The 17,322-nt window shown below is 43.4% G+C and overlaps 1 protein-coding gene across 3 annotated transcripts in view; it reads left to right on the forward strand.

The window, feature by feature from the left end:
- Positions 1–17,322, forward strand: part of IDE (insulin degrading enzyme) — a 112,329-nt gene that overhangs the window by 64,689 nt on the left and 30,318 nt on the right. For all 3 annotated transcript variants that reach the window (XM_010381319.2, XM_010381320.2, XM_010381323.2), the window contains 3 exons: positions 9,285–9,387; positions 12,860–12,982; positions 16,631–16,713. In XM_010381319.2, coding sequence (XP_010379621.1) covers positions 9,285–9,387; positions 12,860–12,982; positions 16,631–16,713 — 309 coding nt within the window. The remainder of the gene's footprint in view (positions 1–9,284; positions 9,388–12,859; positions 12,983–16,630; positions 16,714–17,322) is intronic.

Consider the following 17,322-nt stretch of genomic DNA (forward strand, 5'->3'; position numbering starts at 1 on the left):
TCTTGGATAGAACATGAAAAGCAGTAACCACTGACGAAAACACATTGGCCGTGCACAGTGGTTCACGCCTGTAATGCCAGCATTTTGCAAGGCATAGAGGGAGGATTGCTTGAGCTCAGGAGTTCGAGACCAGCCTGGGCAACATGATGAAACCCCATCTCTAAAAAAAAAATGCAAATTAGCAGGGTGTGGTGGTGCATGCCTGTAGTCCCAGCTACTCAGGAGGCTGAGGTGGGAGGATCGCTTGAGCCGAGGAGGTGGAGCTTGCAGTGAGCCATGATCATGCCACTGTACTCCAGCCTGGGCAACAGAGTGAGACCGTGCCTTAAAGAAGGCTGGGCGCGGTGGCTCATGCCTATAATCCTAGCACTTTGGGAGACTGAAGTGGGTGGATCACCTAAGGTCAGGAGTTCAAGACCAGCCTGGCCAAAATGGCAAAACCCCATCTCTACCATAATCCCAGCTACTTGGGAAGCTGAGGCAGGAGAATCACTTGAACCTGGGGGGCCATAGGTTGCAGTGAGCCAAGATCACACCACTTTACTCCATCTCAAAAAAAAAAAAAACACACTGATAAAATGGACATCATCAATATTAAAAACTGCTCATTAAGTGATATATGCATTTACTTACATGATTAAAATACATGGAAGAAAAATACCCAGAACACACACTAATTTTTACTTTACTTGCCACACTAATTTTAATACTTGCCTCATTTAGGCAAGTAAAACAGTTTAAATATTTGTATTTTCCTCAGTGTACCTATGTATTCCGGGGGGAAAAAAATCAACCTAAATCTGGTTGAATTTTATCATATACCTTCTACAAATTAAACCTCTTACCAACATGAGGAGGAAGAGCTATAGATTTACTAATAGAACTTATTAGACAATCTGTTTTGCAGGTTCAAGCAATTCTCTTGCCTCAGCCTCCCAGTAGCTGGAATAACACGCACCTGCCACCATGCCTGACTAATTTTTGTTTTTTGTTTTTTGAGATGGAGTTTCGCTCTTGTTGCCTAGGCTGGAGTACAGTGGCATGATCTCGGCTCACTGCACCTGCGCCTCCCGGGTTCAGACAATTCTCCTGCCTCAGCCTCCCGAGTAGCTGGGATTACAGTCTCCTGCCACCACGCCCAGCTAACTTTTTGAATTTTTAGTAGAGATGGGCTTTTGCTGTGTTGGCCAGGCTGGTCTTGAACTCCTGACCTCAGGCGATCCACCTGCCTCGGCCTCCCAAAGTGCTGGGATTGCAGGTGTGAGCCACCATGCCCGGCCTGTATTTTTTTTTTTTTTTTTTTTTTGGTAGAGACAAGATTTCACCACGTTAGCTAGGCTGGTCTCAAACTCCTGACCTCTAGTGATCCACCCGCCCCATCCTCCCAAAGTGCTGGGATTACAGGCATGAGCCACCATACCCGGCCTCACTAAACAATCTTTAAGCTTCCTTCCAGTTACTAGTTTTGTGTGGTTTTGTCACCTACTACTAGTCATGAGATCTTGGATACATAATTTTTTTCCTTCAATGTTTATTGAATCACTTATGTGACACCTCAGAGTTGACAGTCCTGAAAGGGGGATTTGTGAAAAGTTAACTTTATATAATGTCATGAATACTGGCTCTCATTTAATTTCCTTGAACCCTGCTCATCTGCAAAATGGGGATAGTGCTTTATATGATGTAAAATGTTTTAGCAAAGTCAAAAAGCGTTGTACAAACACAAGCTAATGCTGTATTAAAGCTATACCATAGGCCGGGCGCGGTGGCTCAAGCCTGTAATCCCAGCACTTTGGGAGGCCGAGACGGGCGGATCACAAGGTCAGGAGTTCGAGACCATCCTGGCTAACACGGTGAAACCCTGTCTCTACTAAAAAATACAAAAAAAGCTAGCCGGGCGAGGTGGCTGGCGCCTGTAGTCCCAGCTACTTGGGAGGCTGAGGCAGGAGAATGGCGTGAACCCGGGAGGCGGAGCTTGCAGTGAGCTGAGATCCGGCCATTGCACTCCAGCCCGGGCGACAGAGTAAGACTCCGTCTAAAAAAAAAAAAAAAAAAAAAAAAAAAGCTATACCATATAATAAGGATGTGCTTTTTTTTTTGTAGGAAAAAACCATGATTTAAATTCTAATTCTTGCTGCTCTAGAGCCAGTAATTGACCCAGCAACATTTTGTAGGAGTGCATTTGCTGGAGCATATGTTTTACTTTTGAAATTGCATATTTCTAAATGTGATACCTTATGCAATTAGGTACTTCTTTTTACTCTCATATTTAAAGAGAAAGCACTTTTCCTCTACAGGATTGGTCTCTGTGACTGTTACAATTGTAACTGCAGTAGGTCAGTGATACATGGTGCAAAACAACCTGGGATAATATTGCCAACTGCCAGGCCAGACTAGGGTGGCTCAAGGGTAAGATTACCTTCTTTAATACCCACTGAGACAAGTTTAACATTGCAACCAGGTAGGGAAATAAACAGGAAACTCTTAAGAATAAAAGGAACCTTAGAGGCCATTTAATCCAACTCCTGTTAGGTATACACTTGGCCCTCCATATCTGCAGGGGATTGGTTCCAAGACTCCCATGGATATCAAAATCCAAGGTGCTCAGGTCCCTTATGTAAAATAGTGCAGTATGGTACTGTGTATCTGTTCTGTAGTATCCCAGCTAAGTAGTTACCAGCTTCAGTTTAACTTCTACCAAGGATGGGTAACTCATAATACTAAGGTAGCCAGTTTCATTTTTGCCAGTCCTAATTGTTAGAAAATTATTTTGAATTTTGAGACTTGATGACTTGTTCAAAGGTGTTTACCTGTTATTACTCCATGATCATTGTCACCCGCCTCCCCCGATCCTATCATTTGGTGCCTGTTTTACCATATTAAATCTACAAAAACAGCTATAGAGTCTTTGTCATGTGCCTTCCTTTAGTCATAAATAATTCCATTTATTTGGGAGAAGTTATTCTTAATTAATCCATGAAAGTCCTAGTGGTAACAACGGTCTTCTTGTCTAAATGTTTGACAGTCTGACAGTTAATTGTAGAATTTTGTCAGGGATCAATGCCTAATTTACTGGCTTATGGTGTTCAGGCTTCACTCCTTTTTTCTTTTTGAAAGTTACAGCATTTGCCCATCTCCATCTCCAGTTTTCTGCCTCATCTCGTGTTCGCCAGCGTTTCTAAAAGATGATGGACAATGATTCTGTTAGGATTTGGTAGTGGCATAAGCATTAGAAATTGTGACTCATCTGTATTTGGAGATGTGATTTCTCTTTTTTAATTTTTATTTTTTTTTGAGACAGAGTCTTGCTGTGTTGCCCAGGCTGGAGTGCAGTGGCACAATCTCGGCTCACTGCAACCTCTTCCTCCTGGATTCAAAGGATTCTCCTGCCTCAGCCTCCCGAGTAGCTGGCATTACAGGCACCCACTACCACACCCAGCTAATTTTTGTATTTTTAGTGGAGACAGGGTTTTACCATATTGGCCAGACTGGTCTTGAACTCCTGAACTCAAGTGATCCACCGGACTCAGCCTCCCAAATTGTTGAGATTACAGGCGTGAGCCACCACACCTGGCTAGAGAGGTGATTTCATACGTGGCTCATTCACCTATCTTCAACTCCTTTTTTCTGTGTTTGGTCCACCTTTACAGTTTAAAGACCCATGTTTCTTTCAAAGACAAGGTAAATAAGAGAGGAGTAGTCCTGCCATCTGTTAACATGAGATTAACTGATTACATTTTGCTGTAGGTCATGTGTCCTATTAAATTATGAGTTTCTTCTAAATAGGAACTGTATTTTGTCTTTCCCAGAATTTGACCTGGTAAGAACTCAATAAAAGTTGACTGAATTTTCTCAACTTTAAGCCTTATCTTTCTTGACTTTTTTCTTACTTTAAACACTTTAGTCCAGGCGTGGTGGCTCACGCCTGTAATCCCAGCACTTTGGGAGGCTGAGGCAGGTGGATCACCTGAGGTTGGGTGTTTGAGACCAGCCTGACCAACATGGTGAAACCCCATCTCTACTAAAAATACAAAAATTAGTCGGGCATGGTGGCAGGCACCTGTAATCCCAGCTACTCAGAAGGCTGAGGCATGGAAATCGCTTGAACCCAGGGGGTGGAGGTTGCAGTGAGCCAAGATCATGCCACTGCATTCCAGTCTGGGGGATAGAGCGAGACTCTGTCTCCCCCGCCCCAAGAAAAAAAAAAAAAAAACGCACACACACACTTTAAAAAAATGGTTTTTAGCATTTTTCACGAGCCTCATCACTATTTAAGTATGATTTTTGAGTCTCATCAATAGATTTTTTTTTCAACCTTCTGTCTTCTCTGTGTATCCTTTAAAAATCTAATTTGATATCATGATAGTGTAGAATTTTACTAGTGGAAGGAGAGAGTTCATCTAATTTGAATCCCTATTTAAAAATTAGGCCGGGTGTGGTGGCTCACGCCTGTAGTCCCAGCACTTTAGGAGGCCAAGGTGGGTGGGTCACCTGAGGTCAGGAGTTCAAGACCAGCCTGGCCAACATGGCAAAACCCCGTCTCTATTAAAAATACAAAAGCCCGGGCGCAGTGGCTCATGCCTCTAATCCCAGCACTTTGGGAGGCCGAGGTGGGCGGATCATGAGGTCAGGAGTTTGAGACCAGCCTGGCCAACATAGTGAAACCCTGTCTCTGCTAAAAATACAAAAATTAGCCAGGCATGGTGGTGTGTTCCTGTAGTCTCAGCTACTCGGGAGGCTGAGGCAGGAGAATGCTTGAACCCAGGAGGCGGAGGTTGTGGTGAGCCAAGATCACACCACTACACTCCAGCCTGGGCAACAGAGTGAGACTCCATTTCAAAAAAAATAAATAAATAAAAATAAAAAATTAATGAAACTGAGGCTTAGAGAGGCTAAATGGCTTGTGCCTAACTTAGATCTGTAATTTTGGCAAGATTTCAAAGAAAGTGATTCACAGTATCTGCCAGAATCCCAGTTTCTTATTGCCAGGTCTGTGCCCTTTCCACTAATTCTGTTTGAATTAATCACAATTACCTATGAAGCCTCTTCTCATTATTTGGATATCTTTTCCCTTTTCTTTGTCAGGGATCCTTTGTAAAAATCTCAAGAGAATTTATTATTTGGGAACCATATTGCCTTTTAATGTCTGTAGTCAGGAGACCTTTTGTTTCCAGGTGAGTTCCATCCAGCTTTGACAGCTGCGTTCCCTCCAAACATTTTTAAATATACTTGAAGTCAACAGCATTCATTCTAGCCCACTGCTTCCTTTTCTTGCTGTTGTAAGTTTTAGTATGAAAAGGTTGTGTTTTCTCATGTTTCATTTTTAAATTTCTTTCTTTTTCTTTAAATAGAGACAGAGTCTCACTGTATTGCCCAGGCTTGCCTTGAACTCCTGGGCTCAAGTGACCCACCAGCCTTGGCCTCCCAAAGTGTTGGGATTACAGACTTGAGCCACCGTGCCTGGCCTATTCACTCATTTCTAAGGATCACATCATTACCATATTGGCAGCCTTTTCTTCCCCCACACTCTAGCCACATTAAAAAAAAAACTGGGCTGGGCATGGTGGCTCACACCTGTAATCCTAGCACTCTGGGAGGCCAAGGAGGGAGGATTGTTTGAGCTCAGAAGTTTGAGACCAGTCTGGGCAACATGGTGAGACCTCGTTTCTACCAAAAAAATAAAAATTAGCTGGATATGGTGGTATATGCCTATAGTCCCAGCTACTCGAGAGACTGAGGCAGGAGGATCACCTGAGCCCAGGAGTTCAAGGCTGCAGTGAGGTATGATCACACCACTGTACAAGACCCCATCTCAGAAAAAAGAAACCCTATTTTTCGTATAATTAGATTTTCAGCAGATGGTCTAAAATACTCCAATATTTGTACTAGTTTTTCTCAACTGTCTGCGGTTGTGTATACCATAGGTATCTGTACTTCAATTATTGTTTTTCTCCTAATTCAAGTGCTCTTCCCTGTACTTTCACACTCTGGTTCATAGGTGTCTATATGGGTTTGATGTATGTATACTCTGTCTCTACTGTTATTTTCTTCCCTGTCTTTATTTATTACCTCATACATTCCCTTTCATTGTATATTTCAATCTTGAATTCCTTAATGATATACTAACTGTTGGTCTGAAAGTATCTCTTTTTGTTAGTCTGGTATTTGATCTGTGCCTAGTCTGAGGAACTGTGCTTGTCTATTTCCTTATAATAACATTTCACATGTTACCCGTACACCTCACTTTGGTATATAGCTATCCAAATCCCTAAAGACTGTACTTGATGGGTCTGCCTTTTTCCCCTCCTTTTTTTAACCTAAGCATTACTACACAGCCTTCAGTGTCTGCTTTCTGTGTCAGATAGTCATCCTCCAGAGCATCTGGCTTGGCAGCTTGTTTACTTTCTCTCTCAGAACTGAGTTTAAGGTTTTCTTGTTTCAGAGGGCAAGTCCACTCCACTCCAGCCTGGGTGTCAGAGTGAGACCCTGTCTTTAAAAAGAAAAGAAATCAAGTATTTCATGGAAGAGTAGATGAGAAGACCATCTACCAGATTCTTCTACTTAATATGTTTTTTAGAAGTCTCCTTGAGAATCAATCCATTCATTCTCTGAGAAATCAACAAAAGTGGAAGCCCGAGATCCTAGGCCTGAGTCTGCATAGGCTCTATCATGTATTGAATGCCCTTACACATATGAAGAGATACCATACACTCTTCATACAGCTATATGATTTCTGTGAACTCTACACATACAACTCAAAAGGGATTCTCGAACTACCAACATGAATCACTTCCTTCTGGGTGCAATAATAGAACTCTTTGATGTGTCAAACCGTATGATTCCTCTGTATCTTTCTGTGGAACATATTTCTTATTTAGCATGTTTTCTAGAACTGATAGTGGTTAGTGGCAGATAGGCCAGATCAGAAACACCTACAGCTGGAGGATTAGTCAGTCATACTGACAGGTGAGTCAGCTTGCTTTAGGATATCTACTAAAAACCAGATAACAAGACCAAGTCCAGTCAGCCAGGTAGAGTATTTTGTCTAGAATGAATAAAAAATAGATGGTAGGTCAGACTACTAGCGTTGAAGTTGGGGAGGTTCTACAAGGGGCAGGTATTTGGAAAAGAGATTGAGATTCTCAAAATGGATGAGTATCATCAGAGGGGAGTTTTGATTGCAAGTACTAGGCTTTCAGCTGTGAGGCCAGCATTCAGAGGCTAGAATCAAACCTCTAGGGGGATAGGTGAGAACAAGCAGGAACAGATATGGACCTAGTTATTTGAATTGGGAATTGGGACTTAAGGGAGAAGTGGAACCAATAGCAGGAGTGACTTTATACCAAGTTGCCCAAGCTAATTGGCTAGAATTCCTTGACCCATAAGATTCAAAATAGGATTGGTCCCAGCCTGTGGTTGAGTCCACTGGTGGGGGTGTAATGATTCCAACTTTGATGATTAAAAGGCAGTAGAGGCAGAGTGTCCCTGATAGTGCTCCACAGGGATGGCTTAGAGTTCCACTGGTTGTGAACTTCTTTTGCTCCTCTAGTCTTGTCATTTTTTGTTCACTTATCTTTTGACATCATTTTACCTCTGCCTTCCCTCCTTGAACACTTTTTTTTTCTTTTCTTTTTTTGTTTGAGACAGTCTCGCTCTGTCGCCCAGGCTGGTGTGTAGTAGGCAGTCTTGGCTCCCTGCAAGCTCCGCCTCCCAGGTTCACACCATTCTCCTGCCTCAGCCTCCCAAGTAGCTGGGAATACAGGCACCCACCACCACGCCTGACTAATTTTTTGTATTTTTAGTAGAGACAGGGTTTCACCATGTTAGCCAGGTTGGTCTTGATCTCCTGACCTCATGATCCGCCTGCCTCGGCCTCTGAAAATGCTGGGATTACAGGCGTGAGCCACCGCGCCCGTCCTTGAACACTTTTTTCCATCTGACTTCTCTTCTGGGCTATTTCTACTGTCGCATCAAAAAAAGCTTTTAGGCTGGGCGTGGTGGCTCACACCTGTAATCCCAGCACTTTGGGAGGCCGAGGAAGGCGGATCACCTGAGGTCAGGAGTTCAAGACCAGCCTGGCCAACATGGTGAAACCCCATCTCTACTAACAATACAAAAATTAGCTGGGCATGGTGGCAGGTGCCTGTAATCCCAGCTACTTGGGAGGCTGAGGCCGGAAAATTGCTTGAACCCGGGAGGCGGAGGTTGCAGTGAGCCAAGATCACACCATTGCACTCCAGCCTGAGTGGCAAGAGCAAAACTCTGACTCAAAAAAAAAAAAAAAAAATTAACCAGGCATGGTGGCAGGCGCCTGTAATCCCAGCTACTTGGGAGGCTGAGACAGGAGAATTCTTGAACCCGGGAGGCAGAGGTTACAGTGGTAGACATTTTTTGGTCTTGTCCCTTTCTCCCCTAGTAGCAGGAAGGCCTGTGTATTTGTAGTAGATATATTTGATGCTAGTCTCTGGCAGGAAAAAACATAGAGCACAAATGTAGCAAGCAATAATAAAAGTTTCTTGGGTATGTGTGTCACGTTTTTAAAATATCTGGATGAGCCAACAGGTTTCGTTAGTCATTCCTGTTATCATTCCTGTTAATTCTGCGCCTGAGATATTCCTAGGAAGGAGTACTTTTTTGCCTTTTTTTTTTTTTAAGAGAAAAGGTTTTGATTTGTCACCCAGGCAAGGGTGTAGTGGTGTGATTCTAGCCTACTGCAGCCTCAAACACTTGGGCTCAAGCAATCCTCCCACCTCAGATTCCCAAGTAGTTGGGACTACAGGTGCTTGCCACCCCCCACCTGGTTAATTATTAAAATTTTTTGTAGAGACGGGTCCCACTATTTTGCCCAGGTTGCTCTTGAACTCCTGGTCTCAAGCGATCTTCCTGCCTCAGCCTCATAAAGTGCTGGGATTTCAGGCATGAGCCACCACATCCGCAACTTCTTTGCTTTTTTTAAGGACTGTTTTTTAACCGACCTTGTTATATTTTTTTCCCCTAGCTACTCTTCTTTTAAATTTTAGTCAGTAGCAACCTAGAGGAATCTCTCCTGTGAGCACTTTTTCACACTGAAAATAATGGACTATAACTAAAGGGTAACAGGGACTATGATCAGAAACCTCTATTCTTATATTGCTTGTTTGGACTAAGCCTTACAGGATTTGCTGGGTCTTAAGAGGCCCAGCACGTTCTTGGATATTATTTATATTGTCCTGAATCGGGTTCTTTAAATTTATATATACAGTGTGAGTTTACAGGGTTTTTTTGTTTGTTTTTTCTATCTCTAGGGTTGCAATAGTTTCTAAATCTTTTGAAGGAAAAACTGATCGCACAGAAGAGTGGTATGGAACCCAGTACAAACAAGAAGCTATACCAGATGAAGTCATCAAGGTAGGGTTAGCTCATCTATGAATAAGCCTGTGAGGAATCAGAAGGACATTGCTCCCTAGATCCACCAACTAAGACCCCAGAGAGTGGAAGACTGATGATCTAGTGTTGTCTGTACCATCCTAAGAGAAATCAACAAGTAGATAAGGAGCTGGAGTTTAGCCTTTTCATGAAGACATGATACTCTAGCCACTTTCTCATGTGTCTATCAAACCACCAGGGTTGTGCCTCATGCCATAAAATTTGGTAACTGAAGTGCAGGGTACACGGGCACAGGCAGCAGAAAAGCAAGAAGAGATGGAAGTAGGAAGCATGAGAGACCAAAGAGCTCACAGTCTTGCTGTGAACACAGGCTGAGAGGAGGCTCTAGGATTCATACCATGTTCACTTCAGGAGGTGCTATGTTTTATGCCTCATGTTATAGCACCGTTCTTTTTGTCAACATAGGGGAATTATGATTTTCAGAACAGGTATGTTAAGACAATATTTTGTCCCATTCATCAGTAGTCAGGATTTTGCTTGTGAATGTTACCTACTTATCTAGTACTTTTTCTTTCTTTCTCTTTTGATTCTCATTGGCTATGTGCCTTTGAGATTGGCTCCATTATTCCTGGGAAAAGACCAGAAAACTTTACTGACTAGATTCTAGCTAAACTCGAGTAATGGACATTTTAAAAATGTACCTGTGTAATGACATACAAAAAAGTAATTAGTTTAAGAAAGAAAATCATCACTGATACTTCACAGCTCTCTGACATATTCATGATACAGAAGGAGATCGTTGAAGCCCCCCAGTGTGTGAAAATGTCCATCTCTCTAAACTGTGAGGAAAACTGATCTTCCATGAATTAGTGCTGGGTCTGAAATCGTCCTAAAACAAGAAAGAATCCCCGTGTTCACCAGACTCTGACCAGAATAAACCTGCCCTGAATGGGCTTTTTTTTTTTTTTTTTTTTTTTTTTTTGAGATGGAGTCTTGCTCTGTCACCAGGCTGAAGTACAGAGGCATAATCTCGGCTCACTGTAACCTCCACCTCCCGGGTTCAAGCGATTCTCCTACCTCAGCCTCCCAAGTACCTGGGACTATAGGCGCATGCCACCATGCCAAGCTAATTTTTGTATTTTTAGTAGAGACAGGGTTTTACCATGTTGGCTAGGATGGTCTCAATCTCTTGACCTTGTGATCCTCCCAGCTCAGCCTCCCAAAGTGCTAGGATTACAGGCTTGAGCCACCATGCCTGGTTGGGAATTTTTTAAGAACACATCTCTCTGGGAACTCAGTAGTGAAATTACTTATTAAGTGTTTCCTAGTCCCTACTATTCAGCTGTTCTGGAAACCTAAGATACCACTTAGGAAATATGGCCAACTTGCCCAGTGCAGAAAGACACAAACACAGGAGCTAAGATAGAACCGTAAAATCTGCAAGGCTAGGCCGGGCGCGGTGGCTCAAGCCTGTAATCCCAGCACTTTGGGAGGCCGAGACGGGCGGATCACGAGGTCAGGAGATCGAGACCATCCTGGTAATACGGTGAAACCCCGTCTCTACTAAAAAATACAAAAAAAACTAGCCGGGCGACGAGGCGGGCGCCTGTAGTCCCAGCTACTCGGGAGGCTGAGGCGGGAGAATGGCGTAAACCCGGGAGGCGGAGCTTGCAGTGAGCTGAGATCCGGCCACTGCACTCCAGCCTGGGCGACAGAGCGAGACTCCGTCTCAAAAAAAAAAAAAAAAAAAAAATCTGCAAGGCTGTGCCACACCAGCTAGAGATCAAATTACTGAATCCAGAAATCAGAATTATTAACAATTGGTGGTGGTGGTTGTTTTTTTAATAGACAGGACATTGCTCTGTTGTCCAGGCTGGTTGCTTTTTTCTCCTGGCCAGTTGCTTTTTTTTTTTTTAATGTTGAAAAGCCTTATAAATTAGGTTCAACAATCAGTGGCCTGTGATCTCTCCCACTTAGGTTTTGGAACTAGGACAGGGAACAGATCTAGCCTACAGGTTGTATGAATCCCAACCTAAATCTCAACTTTGTGTGTTTTTTTTTGTTTTTTAGACAGAGTCTCGCACTGTTGCCCAGGCTGGAGTGCAATGGCGCGATCTTGGCTCATTGCAACCTCTGCCTCCCAGGTTCATGTGATTCTCCTGTCTCAGCCTCCTGAGTAGCTGGGATTATAGGTGCATACCACCACACCTGGCTGATTTTTTGTATTTTTAATAGAGATGAGGTTTCACTATGTTGGCCAGACTGGTCTCAAACTCCTGACCTCGTGATCCACACATCTTGGCTTCCCAAAGTGCTGGGATTACAGGCGTGAACCACTGCGCCTGGCCTCAACTTTGTTCTTAACCTTGTGCTTGAACTACTGGTTCACTTAAAAGTTTACATGATCATCTGGGAGAGGTGTGGGCCAGTTCTTAAGAAGTACTGAAGGCCGAGCACGGTGGGTCATGTCTGTAATCCTAGCACTTTAGGAGGCTGAGGTGGGCAGATTGAAATCAGGAGTTTGAGACCAGCCTGGGCAATACAGTGAAACCCCGTCTCTAATAAAATATAGAAATTAGCTGGGTGTGGTGGTGCACACCTGTAATCCCAGGGAGTTGGAGGATGCAGTGAGTGAAGATCACGCCACTGCATTCCAGCCTGGGCAACAGAGTGAAATTCTGTCTGTAAAAGTAAAAAAGAAGTACTGAAGTGATGCCGGACATGATGGCTTACACCTGTAATCCCAGCACTTTGGGAGGCTGAAGTGGGTGGATCAGTTGAGGCCAGGAGTTCAAGACCAGCCTGGCCAACATGGTAAAACCTCATCTCTACTAAAAATACAAAAATTAGTCGGGTGCGGTGGCACACACCTGTAGTCCCAGCTACTTGAGAGGCTGAGTCATGAGAATCGCTTGAACACACGAGGCGGAGGTTGCAGTGAGTTGAGATCATGCCACTGCACTCCAACCTGGGCAACAGAACAAGACTCTGTCTCCAGAAGAAAAAAAAGAGAGAAGTACTGAAGTGAAAGACACCCCTTTAGCCTGGCTTTCAGGTCATACATGGATATAACTTTGTATAGCTGAAACTATGGCTCTTATATAAATGACCTATTGTCTAGCAGTTGTGGGAATATATTCCTGGGCAGATTATTCTCCATTATTTAAAGAGCTAGAATAAACATGATCTGCATATGGACCAGTCAGCTTTTCTGTGTTCCATAGTCTCAGATTGTTCCTCAGCTGGTCATTTTGGAGATGTGGAGAGGAAGGATAGATATATGAGCACAAAATCTTTGCTAGTACTAGAAAGACCGACTCAAGTTTCATGAAAACCCATCAGTAGATTTGGTAGTACCTCCTTTATATATGATGGAAAACAATGCTGTGTGACATTTGTGCACTTAATACTTGCCCATATATTGAGCAGAGATACTATTTTAAAGTCTTAAATCAGGCTCTTACTGCATTTGTGTGTTTCATTACTCATCCAGAAATGGCAAAATGCTGACCTGAATGGGAAATTTAAACTTCCTACAAAGAATGAATTTATTCCTACGAATTTTGAGATTTTACCATTAGAAAAAGAGGCGACACCATACCCTGCTCTTATTAAGGTAATGTGTTTGAATCAGTGATTTTAAATTGGGGGACAGACCTAATACATGGGGGACTAGAGAAATGATTTCTTACATTTGGTACTACGTTGATTTGGGGGGGCTCACATACTGATAGATGACAAAAAAGCTGCAGAAAGAATAACTACAAGAAATATTAGAAGGTTGAAAATATTAAAGCAAGCAAACAAAACTAAACAATGCAGAATCTAGGGAATCGCTTTCTTTATAGGAGAAAAAAGTAAGTCTGAGCTGTAACCACAAGTCTGTGGAAAGGTCTGTGCCTCTTTTCCATGTCTGCTGAAGACCCAATAAGGAAGTAAGTTTGTGCTGCGTCGTGGACATTAAAGATAAGAAAGGATCTCTAAAGCCGGAAAGAGAGCAGGTCCAGGGGGAGCTGTTGGATTTCCTGCCCTTAAAAACATTCATTATGACATAGTGACTATATTAAATTAATGGAATAATAAACTAGTGCGAAGTGCTATTGAGAAGTAGGGTTCCTTCCCCCTCTTTTTCAGACTGTCCTTTTCATGCCATTGTTTCAGAGCTTGAGTAAAGTATGTAAAAAAATTGTATCAAATTATTACAGCACATTCTCCCTTCTAAACGTATTTCTTCTCCCTTCTAAACTGTTTGTAAACTGATGACTATAGGCACACACACACATCTTTCTTTTTATCTTCTTCAAATGACCTGACATTTGGAAGAATTTAGATGAGTTCAGTGAGATAACAATCAGTGTTTAGGAACATGAAAATTTGTCTTAAGCAACTAGATTATTAATGAGGCAACCATTTTTCTTTTTTTTTCTTTTCTTTTCTTGTTTTTTCTTTTTTTTTTGAGACATAGTCTTGTTCTTGTTGCCCAGGCTGGAGTGTAATGGCATAATCTTGGCTCACTGTAACTTCCGCCTCCCAAGTTCAAGCCTCCCGAGTAGCTGGGATTACAGGCATCCGCCACCACGTCCAGCTAATCTTTTGTATTTTTAGTAGAGATGGGGTTTCACCATGTTAGCCAGGCTGGCCTCGAACTCCTGACCTCAGGTGATCAACCTGCCTCGGCCTCCCAAACTACTGGGATTATAGGCATGAGCCACCGCGCCTAGCCCATTTTTCTTTAAAAATGACATTTTAAAGAGTTTTGTATTAGCTTATGCAAAGAGAAAGTTCATTTACCCCTCCTGTTTTTTATGTATTGTTTTTATTTATCTATTTATTTATTTTTGGAGACAGGATCTCTCTGTTGCCCAGGCTGGAGTGCAGTGGTGGGATCATAGCTCACTGCAGTCTGAAACTCCTGGGTTCAAACCATCTTCTGGCCTCAGCCTCCTAAGTAGCTGGACTACAGACGCACACCACACCCAGCTAGTTTGTTTTTAATTTTTTGTAGAGATGGGATCTTGCTATGTTGCCTGGGCTGGTCTGGAACTCCTGGCCTCAAGTGATCCTCCTCCTTCGGCCTCTCAAGTAGCTGGAATTGTAGGTGTTAGCTACCATATCTGACTTTTGCTCTTTGTTTTAAATAGGCCTTCCCAGAGCAAACTAACAAGAACATTAAACCATTTATATCTCTTCCCAGAGTTTCAAGGTACTTTCAAGTGACTAAAGCCATTCTTAGTATAGCATGAGTGAAGTGGAGAGGCAAGATAAATAGCTTATTTGTTCATCCTTGGCCGTGTTGGTTATCCATGGTTGCGTATTAAATTATTCCAAAACTTAGCAGCTTAAAACCATAACATTTAAGTTAGGCCACGTGCGGTGGCTTGTGCCTGTAATCCCAGCACTTTGGGAGGCCGAGGTGGGCGGATCACGAGGTCAGGAGTTCAAGACCAGCCTGACCAAAATGGTGAAACCCCATCTCTACTAAAAAAAAATTAGCCAGTAAAAGCCACGCACCATTTATTATCTCACACAGTTTTTTTCTTTTTTTTTAAGACTCGCATTCCATTGCCCAGGCTGTGGTGAAGTGGTGCAGTCATGGCTCACTGTAACCTCAGCCTCCTGGGCTAAAGTGATCCACCAACCTCAGCCTCTTGTGTTCCTAGGACTACAGGCACACACCACCATGCCCAGCTAATTAATCGTTCAATATATCTGTAGAGGTGAGATCTCACTATGTTGCCCAGGCCGATCTCAAACTCCTAGGCTCAAGCGATCCTCCTGCCTCAGCCTTCCAAATTTCTGGGATCACAGGCATGAACCATCATTCCTGGTCTCTCACACAATTTTTGTTTTTGTTTTTGTTTTGAGACAGAGTCTCTCTCCATTGCCCAGGCTGGAGTGCAGTAGTTCAGTCTCAGCTCACTGCAACCTCCGCTTCCCAGGTTCAAGCAATTCTCGTGCCTTAACCTCCGAAGTAACTGGGATTACTTCGTAACTGGGACAGGCATGTGCCACCATGCCCAACTAATTTTTGTATTTTTAGTAGAGACAGGGTTTTGCTAGTTGGCCAGGCTGGTCTCAAACTCCTGGCCTCAAGTGATCTGCCTGCCTTGGCCTCCCAAAGTGCTGGGATTACAGGTGTGAGCCACTGTACCCTATCTCACACACAGTTTCTTTTTTTTGTTTTGTTTTGTTTTGTTTTTTGAGACGGTGTCTCGCTCTGTCACCCAGGCTGGAGTGCAGTGGCACCATCTTGGCTCACTGCAACCTCTGCCTCCCAAGTCCCAGTTCAAGCAATTCTCCTGCCTCAGCCTCCCAAATAGCTGGGACTACAGGCACGAGCCACCACACCCTGCTCATTTTTGTATTATTAGTAGAGGTGGGGTTTCACCATGTTGGCCAGGATGGTCTCGAACTCCTGACCTCATGATCTGCCCACCTCAGCATCCCAAAGTGTTGGAATTACAGGAGTGAAGCCACCACGCCCAGTCCTCATATACAGTTTCTGAGGAGGGCCAGGAATCCAGCAGTGACTTAGTTGGGTAGTTCTGGCTCAGGGCCCGTTGTGAGGTTATAGTCAAGCTGTTGGCCAAGGCTTCAGTCATCTGAAGGTTCAACTAGGGCTGGAGGATTCTCTTCCAAGTTCAGTTATGTGATTGTTGGCCAGCCTTAATTTTTCACCGCATGGACCTCTCTGTAGAGTTGCTTGACATGGCAGCAGGGTTCCCCCAAAGTGAATGATCCAAGAGGGAAAGTGAGTGATCAGGATGCAAGCCGCGGTGTCTTTTATAAATGCAGTCTCAGAGGTATACCATTAATTCTGTCATATTTTGTTAGTAAGGCAGACCAACCTGGTCTAGTGTGGGAGGGGACCACCCAAGACTGTGAATGTCAGCAGGCGGGCCACCCTGGAAGCTGGCTGCCATTCGCTTGCAAGGGACTTCTGCCTCTGCCTGCCTCCCAGTGTCCGGAAAGATGAAGACAGGACAGTTGGTATTGGCTTCTCTGATCTGTCTTTTCCTTCTCTGTACCCCCATCTCCCTAATACAGGGGAAATAGAAGGCAGATTTCACTCTGCTACAGGAGTCTGCAGTCTTTGTCTCCAGCTTTCTACCTCCTGACTCTGAGTATGTTTCAGGGCCATGGGACAGCAGCTCCAGAACAAAACTCTATTGCCTCTGTCCTCCTCCTCTTGAAGAGTGATTTGATTGAACATTTTTGCTGAATGCACCTCTATTTCCCTAACCAAACTGTTTCTCCATCACAGGATACAGCTATGAGCAAACTCTGGTTCAAACAAGATGATAAGTTTTTTTTGCCGAAGGCTTGTCTCAACTTTGAATTTTTCAGGTATGTAAGATGAGTCTAGCTTATAAAGCTTCTTATAAAAATCAAAAATTACATTTCCAAAAGTTGTCTGTTCTTCTTAAACATCCATGTCTAGAAATAAAAGGAATTAGAGTTATTTCACCTAGAAAAGAAGAGGCTGAAATAAATAAATAAATAAATATAAAGAAAAGGAGAGGCTGGCCAGGCACAGTGGCTCACTCCTGTAATCCCAGCACTTTGGGAGGCCAAGGCAGGCGGATCATGAGGTCAGGAGATCAAGACCATCCTGACTAACACGGTGAAACCCCGTCTCTACTAAAAATACAAAAAATTAGCCGGGCATAGTGGCAGACACCTGTAGTCCCAGCTACTCGGGAGGCTGAGGCAGGAGAATGGTGTGAACCCAGGCGGTGGAGGTTGCAGTCAGCCGAGTTTGCACCACTGCACTCCAGCCTGAGTGACAGAGTGAGACTCTGCCTCAGGAAAAAAAAAAAAAAAAAAAAAAGGAGAGGCTGTTGCTGTTAAGAGGTATTTTAAAAACCAATGTTGTTAACTCTTTTTTTTTTTCCATTAAAAATGTACTGACTCTTCCATATACTGAGTCAGAGTATACCCTTTAGCTGAAATGAT

Source organism: Rhinopithecus roxellana, chromosome 11 (genome assembly GCF_007565055.1).
Source record: "Rhinopithecus roxellana isolate Shanxi Qingling chromosome 11, ASM756505v1, whole genome shotgun sequence".
In the NCBI taxonomy this organism is placed as follows: Eukaryota; Metazoa; Chordata; class Mammalia; order Primates; family Cercopithecidae; genus Rhinopithecus; species Rhinopithecus roxellana.